This window comes from Pavona decussata, unplaced genomic scaffold (genome assembly GCF_977016875.1).
Source record: "Pavona decussata unplaced genomic scaffold, jaPavDecu1.1 SCAFFOLD_9, whole genome shotgun sequence".
In the NCBI taxonomy this organism is placed as follows: Eukaryota; Metazoa; Cnidaria; class Anthozoa; order Scleractinia; family Agariciidae; genus Pavona; species Pavona decussata.
This window is the reverse complement of record NW_028145432.1, coordinates 2,762,303-2,780,799: the sequence shown is the minus strand read 5'-3', so window position 1 is coordinate 2,780,799 and position 18,497 is coordinate 2,762,303. Positions and strand designations below refer to the sequence as shown.

General features: G+C 38.9%; 2 protein-coding genes and 1 pseudogene across 4 annotated transcripts; 1 reads left to right on the top strand and 2 right to left on the bottom strand.

Moving 5' to 3' along the window:
• Nucleotides 1-240: 240 nt before the first annotated feature.
• On the top strand, nucleotides 241-7,962 carry LOC146488550 (uncharacterized). Its single transcript, XM_085118301.1, has 6 exons — nucleotides 241-1,225; nucleotides 3,823-3,906; nucleotides 5,435-5,562; nucleotides 6,345-6,461; nucleotides 6,903-6,982; nucleotides 7,676-7,962. The coding sequence occupies exons 1-6, from the start codon at nucleotides 582-584 to the stop codon at nucleotides 7,790-7,792; spliced, it is 1,170 nt and encodes a 389-aa protein (XP_084974427.1). The 5' UTR covers nucleotides 241-581; the 3' UTR covers nucleotides 7,793-7,962.
• Nucleotides 4,264-5,428, bottom strand: LOC146488551 (uncharacterized; annotated as a pseudogene).
• Nucleotides 7,963-8,450: 488 nt separating the features above from the next.
• On the bottom strand, nucleotides 8,451-18,060 carry LOC146488549 (uncharacterized). Of its 3 annotated transcripts, none has more exons than XM_085118281.1 (8): nucleotides 17,475-18,060; nucleotides 17,321-17,377; nucleotides 12,613-13,880; nucleotides 11,767-11,852; nucleotides 11,322-11,412; nucleotides 11,121-11,230; nucleotides 9,667-10,372; nucleotides 8,451-9,178 (listed from the first exon to the last, which is right to left on the bottom strand). In XM_085118281.1, the coding sequence occupies exons 1-8, from the start codon at nucleotides 17,489-17,491 to the stop codon at nucleotides 9,138-9,140; spliced, it is 2,376 nt and encodes a 791-aa protein (XP_084974407.1). In that variant the 5' UTR covers nucleotides 17,492-18,060; the 3' UTR covers nucleotides 8,451-9,137. The 3 variants fall into 3 exon arrangements, with proteins under 3 accessions (XP_084974407.1, XP_084974399.1, XP_084974414.1); XM_085118273.1 differs by having other exon boundaries at nucleotides 11,121-11,233; nucleotides 17,475-18,058; XM_085118288.1 differs by lacking the exons at nucleotides 17,321-17,377; nucleotides 17,475-18,060 and adding an exon at nucleotides 15,111-15,223 and having other exon boundaries at nucleotides 11,121-11,233.
• Nucleotides 18,061-18,497: the final 437 nt, after the last annotated feature.

Genomic DNA, 18,497 nt, shown 5'->3' with positions numbered 1-18,497 from the left:
GAATTGTTTGTAATCCTTTAGAATATGTAACTAGTATTTTCCTTCCATGTCAGCGTTTTTAAATTATTTACCCCCGAAACAGCTGTTGTGAGGTTCAAAATTGGTTTTATTGTGCTGTCTCTCTGAGATCCATTCATGAGCGGGTGTTGTTTATTCTCTGATTATCATAACCTTTTAGCCAATCACAATCGCACCATTCGACAAAAATAATATGCAGCTTTGATGCCGGGTAATTTATGCGCGTTCACAAAAATATTGAACAAAAGTAAAGTAGAAAGCGGACACAAGTCGACGAGAAAACCATTCGTTCCCGGTGTCGCGGTGAATTCCGGTCGCCTTCAACGGATGTGCTGAAAAAATATACTTTTTAAGGCAATCACGGGAATATATTGCCAAAAAATAGCGTTATTTTGACCTGCCTAGATATAACTGTAATTTTCTGTTCTTATGCGAGTCACTGATAATCTGTATTTGTTTGCTTGAGGCTCGTGTCAGTTGATTCTAAAGAGCAGACGAGACTGTTTTGTTGAGGAGAAACGAAGCTGGCCTTTAATGAACTCAACTTCGCACAGCGAAACAAAATGATACCCAAGAAAAACAGCATCTCAGCAACCTGTAGCCCTAAAGCGAAGCCTCCGACATCTTCATGGCCATTGCCGAGTTTACGGCTGGTAATTGTGTGTGTTTCGCTAGCAGTAACACTCACAATGTCGGCGATGATAATTTTCGTTGATGTCCGCGCTCCGACGCTAGCTGATATTTTTCTGTCCACCATTTATTTTCCGCTGGGGCAAGGATTGCAGCTTAAAGCTCGGCGGTGGTCAAATAACAAGACCGAATGTTTGCACTTTTTCAAGACCAAGGATGAGAATTTTAGGCGCTTTGACGGACTGCAGTGTGGACACGCGTTCTGGCAAAGTACCGCAAATATGGAGGAGAAAGACCGCTATGTGAAAAAAATCGCCACACATTACAAACTGTTCGAAAGAGAAACACTTGCGAGCAAGTATTTCAACGAGTATTGGCATGAGAAATTAAGGGATCCGTTGCCAACGAGTTTTTATAATGAAGAAACTGAAAACGCTCCCAAAGCTGGGAACGAATTTCGCGCTTTTCGCTGGGATCCTGTTTCCCCTTTACCAGCTGAAATATCTTCCAATGCAGGAGAAAACCCTTGGCTTCATAGGGCTGCTGCTACTTCGCGTCACATTATCTACATTTTCAGGTGAGAGAGTATAGCGTTACCGCTTGGAAAGGTCTCATAGGAATTAAAAGATTTAAAAGGTTTGGAAATTATGATAATCTTAGAATATTAGAATATCTGGCTTTTAGAATATTCGTCAATTTTACACATATATTTTAGTCGATATTTTACGTTCAAATCTTATTCAACCGACTCTAAAATAGTTTTTGAAGGGTCAAAGTTTATTTTGTGGCCTTCCAGTAAAGTGAACGTACATTAGAAGAAGAAAAAAAAAAAAACTCAGTACAGTTGACACTTAAAACCATTGAAGTTTGTAGGTTCAAATTGCGACATATGATAAAGAGAGGAAGCTACAGCGAAAGACAGGTGGAAAATTTCTATCTTTTGCTGAGCTTGATTCAATATCCGGCTTACCATTTTTCAATTCTATAGCTTTCATGCGTGGCATAAGTTTAAACCAAGCGTAATAATAATGCTACAATACTCAACAGATTTACTTATTTTCACCCTACCCCTAGTCAGATGATTTATATATTAAATACTTTTTAATTTATATATTTTTACAAAAGATTCCATAACGGCTAAAAAATTCCTAATAAGAGTGAAGTTGCTCTATGATGTGGTTAGTACTAGGTTTGGTCTTTATTAATATAAAATAAACTTTTAATCTCTCTTTTAATTACGTCTGTGAATAAATAACAGAAATTACTATTTGCCGGATGGTGAAGAAAATAAACCCACTTACTTTCTATACGTTTTGAGCTACCTTTTTAATATCTTGTAATAAAATTAAAATTCCAAGTGTACAGTGAAATTTTCAGATTTTTTAGTACTGCAATTAAACTGCGTTGGATATCAACCGAAAAGCTTCGTATATTTAACTGCTGGTTTAACGCTGTCGAACGGGATTAAGAAATGTGCCAATATTTTTTTTGGTGTACCACTCCCTAACACTGATTGGAAACCGAAAAACAAATCGTCACATCACATTGTACATTGAAAAGAGATTATAATATTTAAGGTAGTAAGTGGCGGAAGCCAGGCAGTGGCAACACACACTTGGAAAAAATGTTAAACTAAACGCGGAGTTTTGAAAACAATCGACATAGATCTAACCTGAGTGCGTGACGACATTAGTTTGAATTGATCAGATCTGTCAGCTGTGTTCCTGCCGGTCATTTCTTATCAGTCAATGCATTAGATATTCCACTTGATGTCAGGTAAAATTTAATAAAGCAAACCTTTTCCGCTGTTTGTGTAGTCTTTGGGCTCCAACTGGTCAGAGATTGTGATTTATGCTTGCTGAAGAAAAAGGAAAGTCAGTCAAGAGCCTCTAAGTATCACAATGAATTCTACTAGAAATATAGAAGCTGTTGGGTGATGTATTGTGCAAGCTCTGACAAAAAGGTTCCTAAGGCAATTTTGAGATGTTTTAACAACGATGAGAATCATTAAAAAGGAAAAAAGGAATCGTGGTTTGATTTTTCATACCTGATTTCAAAATTCTTGGGGAGACTGAAAGCGATTGCAAACAGCTCAATTTATTTTGTTTCAGGGATATAAAGAAATAGGATAAAAGGAAGGAAATAATTTGTATCCTGGATAACGTTTTTCTAGTGATGAGGATCTTTTCGTTTCTCCTTACGTGCTTTAAAAATCACCTTGATGGGTACAGAGGCTTCTCAGAGCCAAAGAAATCGTTGATGGACCGAATATATCACTAAACGTGAAATCATGTCTTATAACTCTCCTGATTAAATAAAATATGAGATTTTGGATTTAATATCTTAAAACTGATAAATTTTAAGCCAGCGCTTAATCTTTAAGGATACCAGTTTTGGCAGAATTTAATGTTACCATGGCAACATTTTACAAAAGGAACTAAAAGTGACAACAAATGTTTTATTAGGCTCACAACGCATTTTTGTGTAAAAAAATAATAAATATCTGTCACATTATTCAAACTCCATTAGCTAAAAGCATAACTAACTTTGTCAAATGGGAAATTCCGAAGGTTATTAAATTACGCTTACTTTCATGTCACATTTGCAGATTTTGTAGATGCCTGTCAGAGGGCAATATTGTTCTACGCATGCCATCGTGTTCACGTCAGTAATTTTATGTAGCAATCCACACCTGATTCGGTTTAAATCAAATCGCGAAAACTTGAGGCGCTGATCATACTTTGGAAAACAACGTAGCCTTGCATATTTTTTGTACTGAGATTTACACGTGTCATTGCTAGAAAATGAGCGAGAAAAGGTTTCAAAGCAATATCGCCAACTAGGACTGAGCTCTGTTTTCATCGGTCGGTTGTCTTTACAGTTCTATGAGGCATTGGCCGCGTGCCTTCTTCCAAGAGATAGAGCCACAGGCTGGGTAACGGTTTATCACTGAGAAGAAAAAATACCAGTGGCACGTAATTTTTTTTACCGTAACCCCAGTGCAGATTGCGAAAAACGTATGCCTGCCTAAAATGACCTGCTTATAAGTAGCCTTGGGCTTAAGTTGAATGAAAAGGTGTTAATTTTGACCAATAACTTCAATTTCATGTTGTTTTAAATTAATTGCCATTATGTTTTGCTATTTTATCAAAAGGAAAATCGTTTCATTTTTAGGCAGCGTCGTGTTTTTGCTCGACTGCTCGTGCAGGGATTTAACAACAGCAAAGATCCCAGACTTGGGGTGGAATTCGCTGGAAGGTAAGACAAAGAAACACAAAATCGACTGTATGTAACATTCTGAGTGAGATTCGAAGCACATGAAATCAGATCATGTTTGCAGGGAGTGTGTCTCTTCCTCAAATTTGTGCGATTAGAATTATAAGTAATACCGCCGTAACGTAACAATGTTTGTGTTGAACGCAAATACCGTTAAACCCAAACTGTTTAAAAATTTAATGTTTGGTTTATCAACAGACAGGAACAGAGTTGATAACAAAAGGTAAACTGGCCAGCGTAAAGAGATTTGAGTGCTGGCGTTTCCAGCGTTAGTCCTTCGTCAGAGGGAATCAAAGAATTGTGGGTTATTTGTATTTATATAGCCAGCGAGCAGTGGAGCTACACTATCGGTAGGGGCATGGTAACGTGAAAAACAAGAATAAATAAGTCGAATGAAAAACGTTAATTGATTCCGTGAGGATCAAGAGTGCCGATTTGGAAGATGAATTTTTGTTCTAAAGTTTTGTGGGTTTCTGTGTTACCATGATGAAGAAAAATGCCAAAGACTTCCATCTGTTTGTAAGAGTGGTTAGGCACACAAGTGTCGATGGACTGGTTTAGATGCATTCTTGTCATTTCTTTCAACATCTCGCAGATGTTCGCGAAATCGGGTCACCTTGTCTCCTTCGTGTCTCACCAATGCATATATAAATGTTTGTACAAAGTGCATTTTATGCAATAGATAACATTAACAGAGGTGCATGTGAAACGATCAGTGATTTTAATAGATCGTTTGTGTCCCGAAATTTTGTCGACGTTGTGAATGAAAGGGTAAGTTTTGCACCGTGTGCGCGTGCATTTAAAACTACCAGGTTGATTGTCGGATTTGAGTACGCTTCTGATTAGAAAGTTACTTATGTTATTATCGCGTTTGAATGAAATTAGTGGAGATCGTGAAAAGATTGTGCCAGTTTCAGGGTCATTTTGGCGCAACGTAAAGTTTTTCAAAATGATGCTGTTGACTGCATGGTTGAATGGAATTCTCTCATTCTTTAGGTTTTGTGGTACACACTGGTGGCAAGATCCTTGACCCAGAAGGAAAAGAACGGAATAATTCGATTCACGGACCGATTTCATGAATATCCTCGAGAAGTTGAAAGAAATGACAAGAATGCATGCAAACCAGTCGCTTGACACTCTAATCTGCCTTACCACTCTTACAAACAAATGGCAGTCTTTGGCATTTCTCTTCCAAATTGGCACTTTTAATCACCACGGAATCAACAAACGCTTTGCATTCGACTAATTTATTCTTGTTTTCCACGTATCCATGCTCCCACCAATACCGTACCTGCCCTGCTCCCTATATAAACAGAAACAACCCACAATTCCTTGAGTTGCTCTGAGGACTAACGCTCGAGACATCAGCACTCGAATCTTTTTACGGTGGCCAATTTACCTTTCGTTATCAATTCTGTTGATAAACGAATAATTTGTTGCTACTCCCCACCTACGCAGCACTAACCCCTTATCCTTTTGTTAAAAAATTGATTACCATTTACCTTTTAAGGTTGGCCGGTGTGATGGCGGAGCTCATAAAAGAGAATGAGCCCACCCCACTGAGGAGGTTTCTGTTGAACGTACAGTGGGGTATACGTTACATTATACGAGCCACGCCCCTGCTGTGCGCGCAGAAGCGTAAGTACTTTAATCAGTTTTGAATTAGTATTGACTGGACCACAGCCTTGTCATGATGTTTTCAGTAATGTAATATACATACAGTGATTAAAATAACTCAAACGAATGGACTCAATAACATTAGAAATATGGCACTTAAAGGTCCAGGTCTCTCAAATGGAACACGATTGAACAGTTGTTATAGTTACGGTATCCAAATGCAATTAGGGACCTTTAGATTTGAGTACAAGTATGACTTGCAAATTTCAAACCAGTCGCGTTCCCAGACCTGTCGCTCTTTCCTGTTGCTTATTAGTAGGTAAGGAGACTCTAGACGCAAGATTGATGTGACAAGTGATTATCCAAAGCACGCGAACTACATTTGAAAGTTCATTCTTGTACGCGTCCTCAGATCTAAAGGTCCCTATCGCCAATATCGCCGGACAGTGCTTCCCGTCTCTGTGACGTCATATGGCGCTCCCGTTGTTAGGTTAGAATTAGAAAAGCTATCCTTCACGTCCATCCGGAATTTAGAGGAAACAGCAGCAGTTATATTTTCTGTAATCAGTTGAATCCCCTTGATAAATGGTCTGTCCAATAGACTTCACTTGGTCCTTTGGCCTACAGAAACCGTTGGGTGGGACAAAAGGCACGGCTTGCTTTAAGATAATTGCTTATGTAGGGGAGCATGTATTGCTCTCTTCAGATTTGCCCCGGTCTGTTAGCCTGGCAAATGTGTGGTTTATCCATTGCTCTCAGTGGTTTGTCTCAACTAAATTATGTCTTTTTGTCACCTTTTTTAGTGTCTACTGCTCTCTCTATTCTGTCACACTGGACCAGTCAGCTGCTTAACTGCACCTGGTCATCTCTGCGCATGTCACTTACCTCTCAGGTGTTTGCCTGTTGGAGGCATTTGATTGGTACGTGTGTTGCGTTTGTATGTATTTTTTTCTGGTCAGGATCAAGCCAGCGACTGTATTACCTACCATACAGGACTATAACTTATTTGTAAAATTGTTGCTGCTATCTGCGTAAAAATCACGCTGTTCTTCAATCTAGTAAAACTTGTAAGCAGGGGGAGGGGGTAGGGGGAGGAAGGGTAGGAGGAATCGAATCTTTGAGGCAATTCGTAAGAAACAGATATTGATCTTTCACAAAACATTCACTCCAGAGGTGAACACTAATGTGCCTCACAAGAGGGGAGATAATATCGGCAAATTACGTGATCCTCTTCTATCTTCATCACACGCGATTTGTACTCCACCGAGGATAGAAACCTTTGCAAGCTGGCCGGGAAGTCCTATTTTAGGTTTGCTTCTTTACAATCTATTGTATTATGTATTGCGTTATATTGTTCCTAGGATCGGGGCTAGGTGATCTGCACTTCTTTGGTGTGGCCATGCTGCTGTTATTTCTTCACAAACTGCACATGCTTCTAACGGTAAAAAATTTAAACATTTAATATTTCATTATAGTTAATGCTGAAAAACGATGGCGCTCAGCCCGTTTTGATGTCAGGGCTTTACAGTCAATCCATGTTATCGTGATTCTTGAAAGACGTGAAACAACTGTGGCTTCCAATTGACGTATATAACGAACAACATAAACAGGCGCAGTCACTGGGAAAATGTAAACAGAAACTTCAAAATGTCTTTTTCCTCATCGTTTCCCTTTCCCATCTCAACATTGGTATCCGGAAGGGTTTTGGTAAAGTAAAGGCGGGGCTTCGTTGTATTTACCAAGGATTTTTATGATATGTATGTTACTCGTAGATGTTACTTACAGGGTCTGTATCCCTTACTTGACCCTCTAAGAGTCACGTAATTCGGTATTATAATGCAATCCAATTTATCTTGAATGAAAAAAACAACAGCAACAACAACAACAACAACAACAAAAACAACAAAAAACAAAACAAAAACAAAAAACACTCAATTAACTTAAACAACTTTCTATGATTGTTCTTAGTGATCTCGTTTAGTGTTGCTCCTGGAGAATTGTCTCGAGTGCTTTATGGCGGTTGTTACTCTCCATGAACTTCAGCGACAATAAATCCAATCAAAAAGATGCAAACATTACTTTTAATATCCAAAAGAAATTCGATTAATATATGGTTGTTTTTATTTATTTTCAGCCATATGATCAGATGGACTTTTCACAAGTTAAGTGTCAGAGCATGTTGATGACTGCCATCGAACGCGCTCGAAGGCAAAACTTGTTGAATCAGGATCTTTTCTTACAGCCAAACTAATTAATTCTTAAATAGAACAAAGAAATGATATTTCTTTCAATTCATAAAAGAGAGGTTTTAATTTATTGAGATATTGTCGAAAATTTAATATAATTTACGTACATCGTGAGCAAAATGTTGCTTGAAAATAAATAAAAACTGATGAAGCTTTGAGCTCATGAGGAAATGAATATCATGTCGCTTTAAACTTGTCCGTTTTTATCGAGAAACAGACCCGACTGAAGCGAATTGTATTCTTAACACCTTCCCCTTGAATACCACAGAGATATTCCGTCTGCTTAATTTTTATAATTTCATTTTCACTCTCCTCTTCCTCTTTTCACCTCCTCCTCCTTCTCCTCTTCCTCCTCCTCCTCCTCCTTCTTCACCTCCTCCTCCTCCTCCTCCTCCTCCTCCTCCTCCTCCTTCTCGTTCTCCTCCTCCTCCTGCCCCTCCTCCTCTTCATCATCATCATCATCATCATCATTCCGCAATGAAGTATCTTATAACGAATTGCTGTTGGGCTTCGGATATTAGCCAAAGAACAAACAATTTGTTGGAGTGGAGAATTTCTCATTTAGTCAAAGTTTGTTCATCTGATAGGTGTTTTTCGCTGCATATGAGTACAAGTGATCAACCGGAGTAGATAAAAATAATAATAATTAAAAAACACGAAAAATAAACAAACCTACGATGCGATAGGCATTGTCTTTAATGTTTCATTTTCCTACAAAATCTCATTAGTTTCGATATACATATGTGATTAAATATTTCTACACACATCTCCACAAGACGACTGATGGAAGAGTTCTATAGAAACAACATCAGGTACAAATACACAAAACAGTCAAACAAGTCAACAAAGATTTCTTCTTGGTTACAAAACTCGGGGAACAATATATATAGAACTAAAGATGCTTTCCTAAAATCGTTTTGATGGGTGAGCTATGTACCTTCTGTTAACCGGCCAAACTAAAACGAACCTGGTTATTCTAGTCAACAAGTTGGTTCTTCTTAAAACATTCTTTTGTTAAGTCAGAGATGACGCAAATCTACAATATAAATAACTGGATTTAACAATGTGCGAGAAATTTTCCTGCTGACTAGTAGTCATCCGACAAATATTACAAACACAACCGTTTAGTTAGTTGGCAATTACTGGTGTGTAAAATGCAGTGAAGTGCGATAAATTCTTGCAGTTCTTATATTGCAAGAGAATAATGGTGTTCCAAACAAGTATAAGTATGTTCTAAACGAGATCGAGGCAAAATCCTCCAACATCATTCATGTTTTGCAGCCGTTGTGAATTGCTTGAAGTACGTTTTCGTACTGTGGTTGGTCTGACAGTAAATTGCTTGCGGAGCTTTCATTTGTGGACTGGAATCACTTGGAACACAGATCCTGACGCTACAAGTGAACACATGATTGAAAACGTGATCAATACCCTGGAAAGGAAGATAAACCTCTCAAATATAAAGAGATTGTCATGTTAGAGAAAATCGTAAATCTGAGGCTTGATTGCCATAAAGCTAAGTGCAAAAGACACTAAGAATAGCGAGGGAAACAAAAGAAACTTTCTTAAAATATCTTTAAGTTTTGAAGTTACAATTGACAAATTTCGATATAGTAAAATTCGTACTTGGCTACAAGGCTTTGGGGAATAAAACAAAAGAAATTACAATGAGGTTCAGAGATGAATAATTTCTTTTGTTTTATCCCCTTAAGCCTCGTAGTCAAGCTAGAATTCTAATAAATCGAAATTGGTATATTCAGTTCAGGTCTTTGAATTGGGTAGGGTAACATAAAAGAAAGAAAATAAATACACTTTGCTAACGTCTGTTTCATACTACTGATAGTGATTGTCAGATACCAACGCGTTTCAAGATATTACTCACACAGGCCTATTTCAACGCTTGACAGTCCAACCAAACCAGTCGGTCGTCCTGCTGTTCCATTCGATAGCTTCACTTTCGATCGGTTAGTGTTCGGCGACGGTCGGCGTGCAGTCGACGCTTTTCGGCCATTGGAGGCGGGGGATGAACCTTGGGAATGTCTTCCATTCGTGGGTGATGTATTACGTGAACGTGAAACGGGGGACGAGGGTCGTGAGTTTGGCCGTGATGACGGTCTTGACGAAGGCCTGGACCGGGAATCATATAGCGTGGCAAAGGTTGCTGGGTGTGATCGACTCAGACTGGGTGTTGTGGGCCTGGAGCGAATGCTGGGTGATCTGTTGACCGGGTGTCGGCGTGGTGAGGACTTGTTACTTGAGTTATGTCCAAGGCTTGTGCTTGAAGAATTGAGGTTAAAGGAGGATCCCGAAAGTCTCCCTAACCGAAAGTTTGGTTTAGAAGTCGACCGTCTATCGGGACTGGCGCTGCCCGCTCGGCTGGAACCGTGGCTTGATTGCCTTGATCGCGTTCGGCTCCGACCATTGAGACTGCTGCCGCTGATTTTGGAGTTTCGCAGTTGTCTGTCTTGTTTGGCAAGACGTTTCGCAATTTCTTGAAACTCTGAAGGTAAGTGAATATACGCGTCGATCCCGTGGGTGTCTGTCCTGGGATCCACGTGTCCGGGTGGGTTCACTTTATCTGTACGAACCTGCTGATAGCACAAAGTGTCAGCAGGAATGGTTTCAATTTTTTTTGAAAAGTAACCGTTTCTTGGCATACAGCATACATTTTCACTTCGATATTAGGGCTTGCTAATTGGACATTTACCCGCCCTGGGCGATATGGTACACTATCCACCGTTTCCAGTCGTTGCCAGGCCCATTACTCTACCATTCGGACTCTACCAATCTGGTAGGTTCCTGGTGACAAGAAAAAAGTCCTGTCATACCGCCCTCTCGGCTATATGTACACACATCCCCTAATCTTACCATTCATCTGCTCCTTTTTATGAGTTTACACTAAATCGCCCGAAAAAGCGATTTTATTGTCTTGATTGGTTCAGCGAATATACATGCAAACCACAAGGAAAATCAGCCTGCAACTTTAAGAGTGAAGGCACGTATTATTATTTTTTATAAAGGCTGTTTGAAACGCGTTTTAAAACCCGACCATATAGGCCCGTGAAAATAATATCCCAGTGGAAATTCCCATAAAAATCTCCCTTATGGCTATAAAAGCATAGGCTTTGTAGCTCGGATTTAAGTGTTTCAAAAACGAAGTTCCAAGAGGTCTTCTGAAAAAGGTAAGAGTACAAAAAAGTCGTGAATTTGTTTTTAAAGATCGAGCCCTATCGTTGAAAAGCAAAATTGACCCATGGCAAAGTCAGTAGAGAAAGAAAACTTAGTCTTAAATAGCAAGTGGTGAGTTCATTATTTAAGCTTCGTTATTTATTTTACCTTAACACGCCCTCCACCCGGCACGTGTCCAATGTTGCCGAAAGAGTTCACTTTGGGTTTTGCATTCTTCGTGAAGTCCATCCTCTTGGTTTCAATTCTCCCCACACTACCTTCTACAAAATTATTAACAGAACATTGACATCAGATTAAGAGAATCCATACGTTTTTCTACCTATAGCTATGAAATGCTTAAAACCCTACCTGGTTTGAGCTTATTTTTTTGTGTCGATCCAACTTTAGCCTTTACAGTCTTTAAAGCAGAGGGCTTGGCTTTGTACTGTGACCCATGCGACTAGAAAAGAGAGACAACAAAAGACTTGTTATCTAAGAATAATGTACAAGAGTAATGATCAGTAATGCGAGACACTGAGGATTTTCTCGGGCTCATGATAGAACACATTGCCAGCGAAAGTCAGCATCACTTTGCTTAATGGTTGAGATCGTGCTGATGGTCACACCAAAAGCCGTGGTAAACACCAGTCTCGACGCAGGGCGTTTTCTCTCATTGGCGACCGCAACATTCATTCATTTGCACGGCAACATGCATGCATGTCACTGGAATGCCATTTCTCATTTCTCAGTAATAGACGACAGCTGAAATAGTTGCCAAATATTTTTACCAAAGTGAGTTGAACTCTACTATTACCTCTTTTGCTTCCCCGTTTTTTCTCATGTGTGAATTTGAATGCATGTCGGACCGCATGTCGCCATTTGGTACCAGCTTTTGTACTTCTGCAAAGAAACGTCGCATAAAAACAGAGATAACATTAATTCAAGAAAAAAATGGTCTAAAAATAGTTGCTTTAAAGAAGGAATTGTTTTATGTGAACTTGTTTTAAACTTAACGAGGAAATATTTTTTGCTGATATTTACCAAGAATTGTCAATTGATATTTGTACTGTGTTCAGCAAGCCAATCAGGCGGTTCAGATGAAGATTCCGAGGAATGCAGAACCAAAACATGAACTTTCCAAACAAGTTTTGTCAGTTATCATGACCCTGAATCCTCACTAGGAACATTACTTTGCAGTGTTATTTTTTGTGTTTAGGAGTGTTTCGGTAAAGGTCATGTTTCAATTGATTTGTTAGTTTCAACACAAATTCTCTTCCAATCGATGCAATGAAAGGGCTGATATTCGCGCATTCACAGAACTTATGTTCAAAGCTACAAGGCACAAGAATAGACAACTTACAAATGAAAGGGAAGGACTCACTTTTCGATGTATTTAACTCATTTCACGTGTCAAATAAACTGTACCAGGAAGAATTGTTCTTAGATGAAACTTTCACAGTCTGACCAAGTCACCTTAATTCTTATGTCTAAGGTCATACCGGTACACAGTTGAAGCCTGTAAGAATCACAATACCCAAAACATTCCGAAATGGATTAATGTAGTTATTGACGTATAATTCGACATCAAAGCACTTTTCCAGATAGCGCAAGTCAACTAGACTAGGAATGGTGGCTGGTGAAAGGTTGCACAATAGCTTACTTTTTCGTATTCCTGGTTTGATATCCAAATCACCCGCCGACATGCTGTCGTCGGAGATGTAAGACTCCAGGCTGTTCTTCCTAGAGCTACAAGGAGTCTTGGAAAATGCTTGCTCGGTCGTTGGAGAGTCTGGGTAAAAATCCAAATCGCTCTTTCCATCACGTGATTGCGACAAGAACCCGGATGTTGGTATCTCGCTATCTGTGAATACATCTGAACTTAAGTCTGATAAATCAATGTTTAATTCGCTGTAATCTCCGTTTTGCAATGTTTCGTTTTGTTCATTGACATAAAGCAATGTTCTGTTATATCTGTTAACCCTTTCCGGATCGGGTGTATCTCCGTTGGGTTCGTTTTTGTCCTTCACTGCATCAGTCCTTGGGTTTATATCTTTTACTGTAGTTTCTTGATGCTTGACAACCTGCTCCTCGGACATTCCAGGAACATGGCTATATATTTTCGAGACAATGCTAGGTTTTGTCTCTTCATTTAAATTTGTGAGATTTCCACCTGCAGGTGCAGAGCGGATAGGAGAATAATCTCTCGCCCTGGCACCGTTTCCCGAGGAAGTCATTTTGTGCTGTTCAAGTGTCATGTCCGAAATGTTTGATACGTAATTAGCATTCTGAATTCTTGCATCTTCTATGTCTTCAACAGGAATCGACAGGCTATTACAACTATCAAAATCCGTTTTCCATGAGTCAACTTTTGCGATGCTATCAGCAATACTTGAGGAAGCAGTATTCGTTTTGCTTCCCTGCGCAGTTATGTTGTCAGAGAGTTTTAACCGTTTTAATGCTGCACGGATTTGCGAGCTGGTATCCAACTTTTCAGTTTCCGCGTTTTTTTCTATCGCCTTCTCTGAGTGATTTTCCTGTGGACTGTCGACTCCTTTCCTTGCTGGCGAGTTTAAAATCCTTGGTGTCATATCCATGCTTCCAAAATTCTCAGAGAAAGCACTCCGAGCTGGCGAAGCATTTAACGAGCTCTCCATGCTTCGGTCCAAAAGTTTGCGAGATCGCGCGGGCGTTTTAATCTTTTTTCGCGGACTCGTTAAAGCAATGTGGTCATCGTAGAACTTGATGTTTCCACCCATGGAATATTTAAACTTAGTGTATTCTGATTCATAGGAGACAGACGAGCCATCTTCCAGGGAATATGGTTCTTCTTGAATCTTGACTTCGTTGAGATGTGGAAGATATTCTTGATCTGTACAAAACGCTTCTTCTGGGATGATAACACTCCTGTCACCTTTTCTTTTTCGGCGTCTATGAGGAGAGAAAACATTTCAGTGCTAACATCCTAAACATGAATTCTCCTTACTTATTAAAATCCGAAAATTAAGCAATAGTTGTTGATTTCCTTAAGTCTTAGCGCAATGATATTGTAAAGGAAAAAGTTTAATATGATAAATCAGTAATAATTATCCTACTAGGCCAATACAAAGATTGCTCGCAATGATCGGTAACAACGTCTGTCTTGTTGGTTTAGTGATACTTTGTGTGAGCTTCTGTTTTAATTGTACTCTGTATGAAACTTATGAGGAACATGCAGAAGCGTCTACTATGTTATTTTCCATAATTTTATTACTACAGATGACTAAAATTGTGGCAGTGATTTGTTTGCCTTTCGTAGTTGTAATGAAGAGGGAGGGAGGGGTGGGGATGTCGTTGAACAGTCATTTCCAACTTAATTCCAACCTACAGATGATCTTACGAGGTTTTTTTTCCACAACAAACACTTTGGGACCTTTTCCGACCGCCGAAAGACTAATTATTAGTTCCCAATTCATTTATATCTATACACCTCTGTTGGGGCTCGTATCTATAAAGTCAACCAAAATGGCAGTCTGAAAATGGATAAATTGGGCTGTACGCAACCCTAAATCGAAATTATTCCTAACACGTCGGGAGCAATATCCATTAAACGCTATCATGGGAAAGAATTTAAAGGAAAGAAACAGCTATTGCGCATGTTTGAGTATATTTTTAAGGAAGTGTAAAGCTACTGTGCAAACAATCCTTTCACGTCTCATTCACAGACATGAATGCCCTAAATCTGACAGACTCAGATTATTATAAATAATAGTATAAAATGGCATAGTTAACTAAAAGGAAGGGGCATATTTAGTTAACATATTTAACAGGGGTGAATTGAATTAAACAGTGTACCTTCAAACCAGTTTCAAACGAATGTTAAATTATAAATAACCGATCGATATTTTAGAACGCGACTACAGAGAGGCCGATATATTATCAAATTTCAGCGAATTTTATAGCAAATAACTTTTGTGTTTTTGTTGTTATGGAACAGTTTGCTAAAAACAGACTGGAAGACAGGTTTTAGAAGCTTATATGACGAAAATTTTTCCGTCAAAGCAAGCTTCGGATTTAAACATCGACACTGTATGATATGTACGCGTGCAGTGCTAATCTGCTGCATTTTTTCTCCCGGTGTTAAACGTTAATACCTGCAAATTTCATAAAAGAAATGTTTACCGTTGTCTGTTCAAAGCTGAGACGCAGATCAGAAGCGTATTCAACGCCTTTTTCTTCTCACCAACAGTGTAGTTTAACTTGGAGAGGCAGATTTAACATATTCTGAGGCAATATTTAGTAACACCAGCTATGCAAACTTCAGCAGGTGTTGAATAACTGAAATATGTAAATTTATGTTCACCTTTCCATTTAGTGTACAAAAGTAAAAGGGATGGTTTCCTTCACCCGTCAACAAACAGTCCAAGTTACTGCATAAAAAAGTTATTGTGATGTTAGATATTTTTAGCTAAGTGACTTGTAGCTGTTTTAGTGTGCTAAGAATACACGATGACTGAGAAACTACATCACAGTATGGTTTACAACGTAAAATTAAATGCAAGACTGATCGGACAGCTAAAATAATTTTATTGCCTGTTACAGACCAATAAAATTATGTTAGCTGTCCGATCAGCCTTGCATTTGTTTTTGCGTTTTATTCAACATTGCTGATCCTGATCTACACAGAGATCCGGCTACACTTTGCTCCTGTTTGTACAAGTGGTCCCTGCACTATTCAAGAGTTACCTTATGGTTTACAACCCCAAACAGACTTTAACCAATGAGAACATCTCTAAAATTAGCACTTGTGAATCAAGGGCCCATCAATGGATTACGTTGTTGTTTTATTTGATCTAAAAGAAAAATCTCAGTATGTACTGGTAGCCTGTTCCAGGCGTTAGGAACCAGCGCGCTAAAGAGAAATATTGCGAGGCGTAGGAAAACAAGAGGAGACTCGCGAATTAATTTTCTTCGCCCCTCGCCACAACTTGAAGGTCTGTAACAGGCTATGCCACTGCCAGATCCAGAACTTCGAGTAAGGGGGGGATCTCTGCCGCGGGGTGGAAACGTTCCTGCTAGAATTAATAGAAAATTCGCCCTCCGGGTTTATTTTATTTGCTCTGATAACAATTTGAGGACCTGGACCATGCATGCCTTCGGATCCGCCACTGACTCTTATATCGTAATTATGTGGAATTTTTTAAGAAGTGTGTGATGACTTATATTTTGGCCTTAAAACTGTCATTTCGTTGAGCCGAGTATTATAAGAAGAGTTTAACCACTTCTACCCTTTCGTTGCCGTTGTAAGACAACGCCACAATATCCCGTAAACAAGGTTTTTTTAAGAAGTGGGAACTTTGATATGGGCCAATAAGTTAATTTTTATCACTAAGTTATTAGGAAATGGCATCTTGGTAACGCGCTCTCCGAAAAGCCTTACAAACCTGTCATTTCAAGATTACATCGTAAAACAAATCAACAAATAAATAAACTTTTGCGCTTGTTCTCCTTGCAGTGTTATCAATGTGAAGATACTTGCTCGCACTCTGGCTGATGAGAAAGTACATATCGCATATCAAGGCCGCAAAATAAGTTATGTTACATAACCCAGTATCAAACTGAAAATAAAGGTGGCCGGACTGATTAACCTGAATAACCTAAAGAAAGTTGCCTCACTTTTTGATCTCAGTTGGTCGTTTTTTTTCTGACTAACAATGGTTAAGGTGTTTAGAATTCTTATATAAGATAAGGATTTTTCAGTGTTGCGGATGTAATTTTCTTCTTGAAGCCTAAGATTCAAATTTCATCATGCTGTTCTGCTCCCTCAAGGCGCTGCAACTGATCGTCGTTTTATCAATAACTGACAACCATTACAATAAAACGTGGTCGATGCGAAGTTCAACGACTGTAGTCGATTACTTCCGATAGGTGCAACATGTCCACCAGCCGGGTACACGAACATTTCCGAACTCGAGCTGTGAAGGCGAAACCGTGATTTGTGTTGGGCTCATTACTTAAACAGCTATTTGGTCAAATCAGTAAACCATTTCAGCTGCTTTGTTTTTGTTTTAGTTTGTCAAGTACAAAAGAAACATGTTTTTAATGTTAGGAATCACACTTTTCCCGAAAATTGAAAGTCAAGATAAAAGGCTACCAGTAGAAATGATGTAAGCGGGATTTTATTTTTTGCATAAGAATACTATATCTTTAAGCTTATACTGTCGTAATTCTACAAGTTCTATGAAAAAAAACGCTAAAGAATTTTGCTAAAAAATCGAGCTGGATTTCAATCGGTCCCACTTGTGATCAGTTAGCCAGAAATAAACCCTCTCAACCGGAAATCACATGATCAGAGTATTTCCTATTGCTCTATCGCAAACAGAAAGACTTACCGCCTTAGCTTCTTGTATTCTTTGAGATCTTTGTAATTCGGGCCAAAAGCGTACAAGCTTGGAAAGAAATGACAAGAATTAAATCAAATCATTATCAAGTCTTTTGGAGACTCGAGTAACTGGGTAAAAAATGAAATCGTTAAAAGGAACCCACCCAAGCGCTGTCCACATCTCTTGCTTCGGATAAAATGTTCTAGAGCATTTGGTTACACAACAAGGGAAAATTTACACTTTCTTTGCACAGTTTAAGTAAAAGATAGGAAAAATTAGAGCGAGAATGACAGAGTACGTGGCGTTGGTGTATCTTGAAGGTCAAAATAATAGAAACAAAGCACAGGGAACAGGTCGTAACGGGTAGCACACAACAAACCACCAGCCTTCAACATTTGACGACACTAAAAATAACGTCTATATTTTTCAAAAAAGAAAATCAAGGAGAAGCTAAAAAACGTTTAAAGATTACATTCCTTCTGGAAGAGAAAGAACTTTACACGCTCGAGATCCCAAGATTATCTGCGAATAACTCGACCATATACATAAAGACAAAATTGTAGTTTTTAATATTTTACAATCATCTGCAGCGCGCGAAGAAATAACAAATCTCGGAGTTTAATGTAATCCATATCTTGATGTTTTCTCTCCACGCCATTGGGTCACGGAACGGTAGAAGAAACGCCCAAATTAAACTTATGTGCCACTTATTAAGTCAGGCTTTCATTCCATTCCAATGGCAGATCTGAATGTTACAGGTTTTGTGAAGGTGTCGACCGAGCGAGATATCTTGAATCGCAAATGTAAATGATGTAACCTCGTTATAATTTTCTTTCTCAAAACGAGGCCGGGATGATTAATTAATAAAATCCCATAATTCAATTCAAAAACAATGAATGATGAGATTGGGCCCCAGTCCAACTTCAAATCTGCTCATAACACGTTTTTAGAGTACCAAAGTAGTACAACAAATCGCCAATCGGTCAATTACAGAAAAAAAAAATTAATCGGACCCGTGAAAATAGAGAGCCCTCATATCCAACTGCTCCTCAGTGCTTCACTGAAACGCCGACAGATTTGAATAATTTATGTCGCGGTCAGCTGGTGTGAGGCCTGGAAGGTAGAAAGCGCGAGATCTAGGGCTACTGATAAAGTTTACAAATTGTTCGGAGCCAAGATCCTGCGC

What these genes read in the sequence shown, in the direction of transcription:
- LOC146488550 (XM_085118301.1), top strand. Translation starts at nt 582, where the DNA reads ATGATACCCAAGAAAAACAGCATCTCAGCAACCTGTAGCCCTAAAGCG. An exon ending in CACATTATCTACATTTTCAG is followed by an intron (nt 1,226 to 3,822) that starts GTGAGAGAGTAT and finishes TTTCATTTTTAG; the next exon opens with GCAGCGTCGTGTTTTTGCTC. An exon ending in GGGGTGGAATTCGCTGGAAG is followed by an intron (nt 3,907 to 5,434) that starts GTAAGACAAAGA and finishes TTACCTTTTAAG; the next exon opens with GTTGGCCGGTGTGATGGCGG.
- LOC146488549 (XM_085118273.1), bottom strand. An exon ending in CAAACCAGGAATACGAAAAA is followed by an intron (nt 11,853 to 12,612) that starts GTAAGCTATTGT and finishes GTTTCTTTGCAG; the next exon opens with AAGTACAAAAGCTGGTACCA. An exon ending in AAAAAATAAGCTCAAACCAG is followed by an intron (nt 11,234 to 11,321) that starts GTAGGGTTTTAA and finishes ATAATTTTGTAG; the next exon opens with AAGGTAGTGTGGGGAGAATT.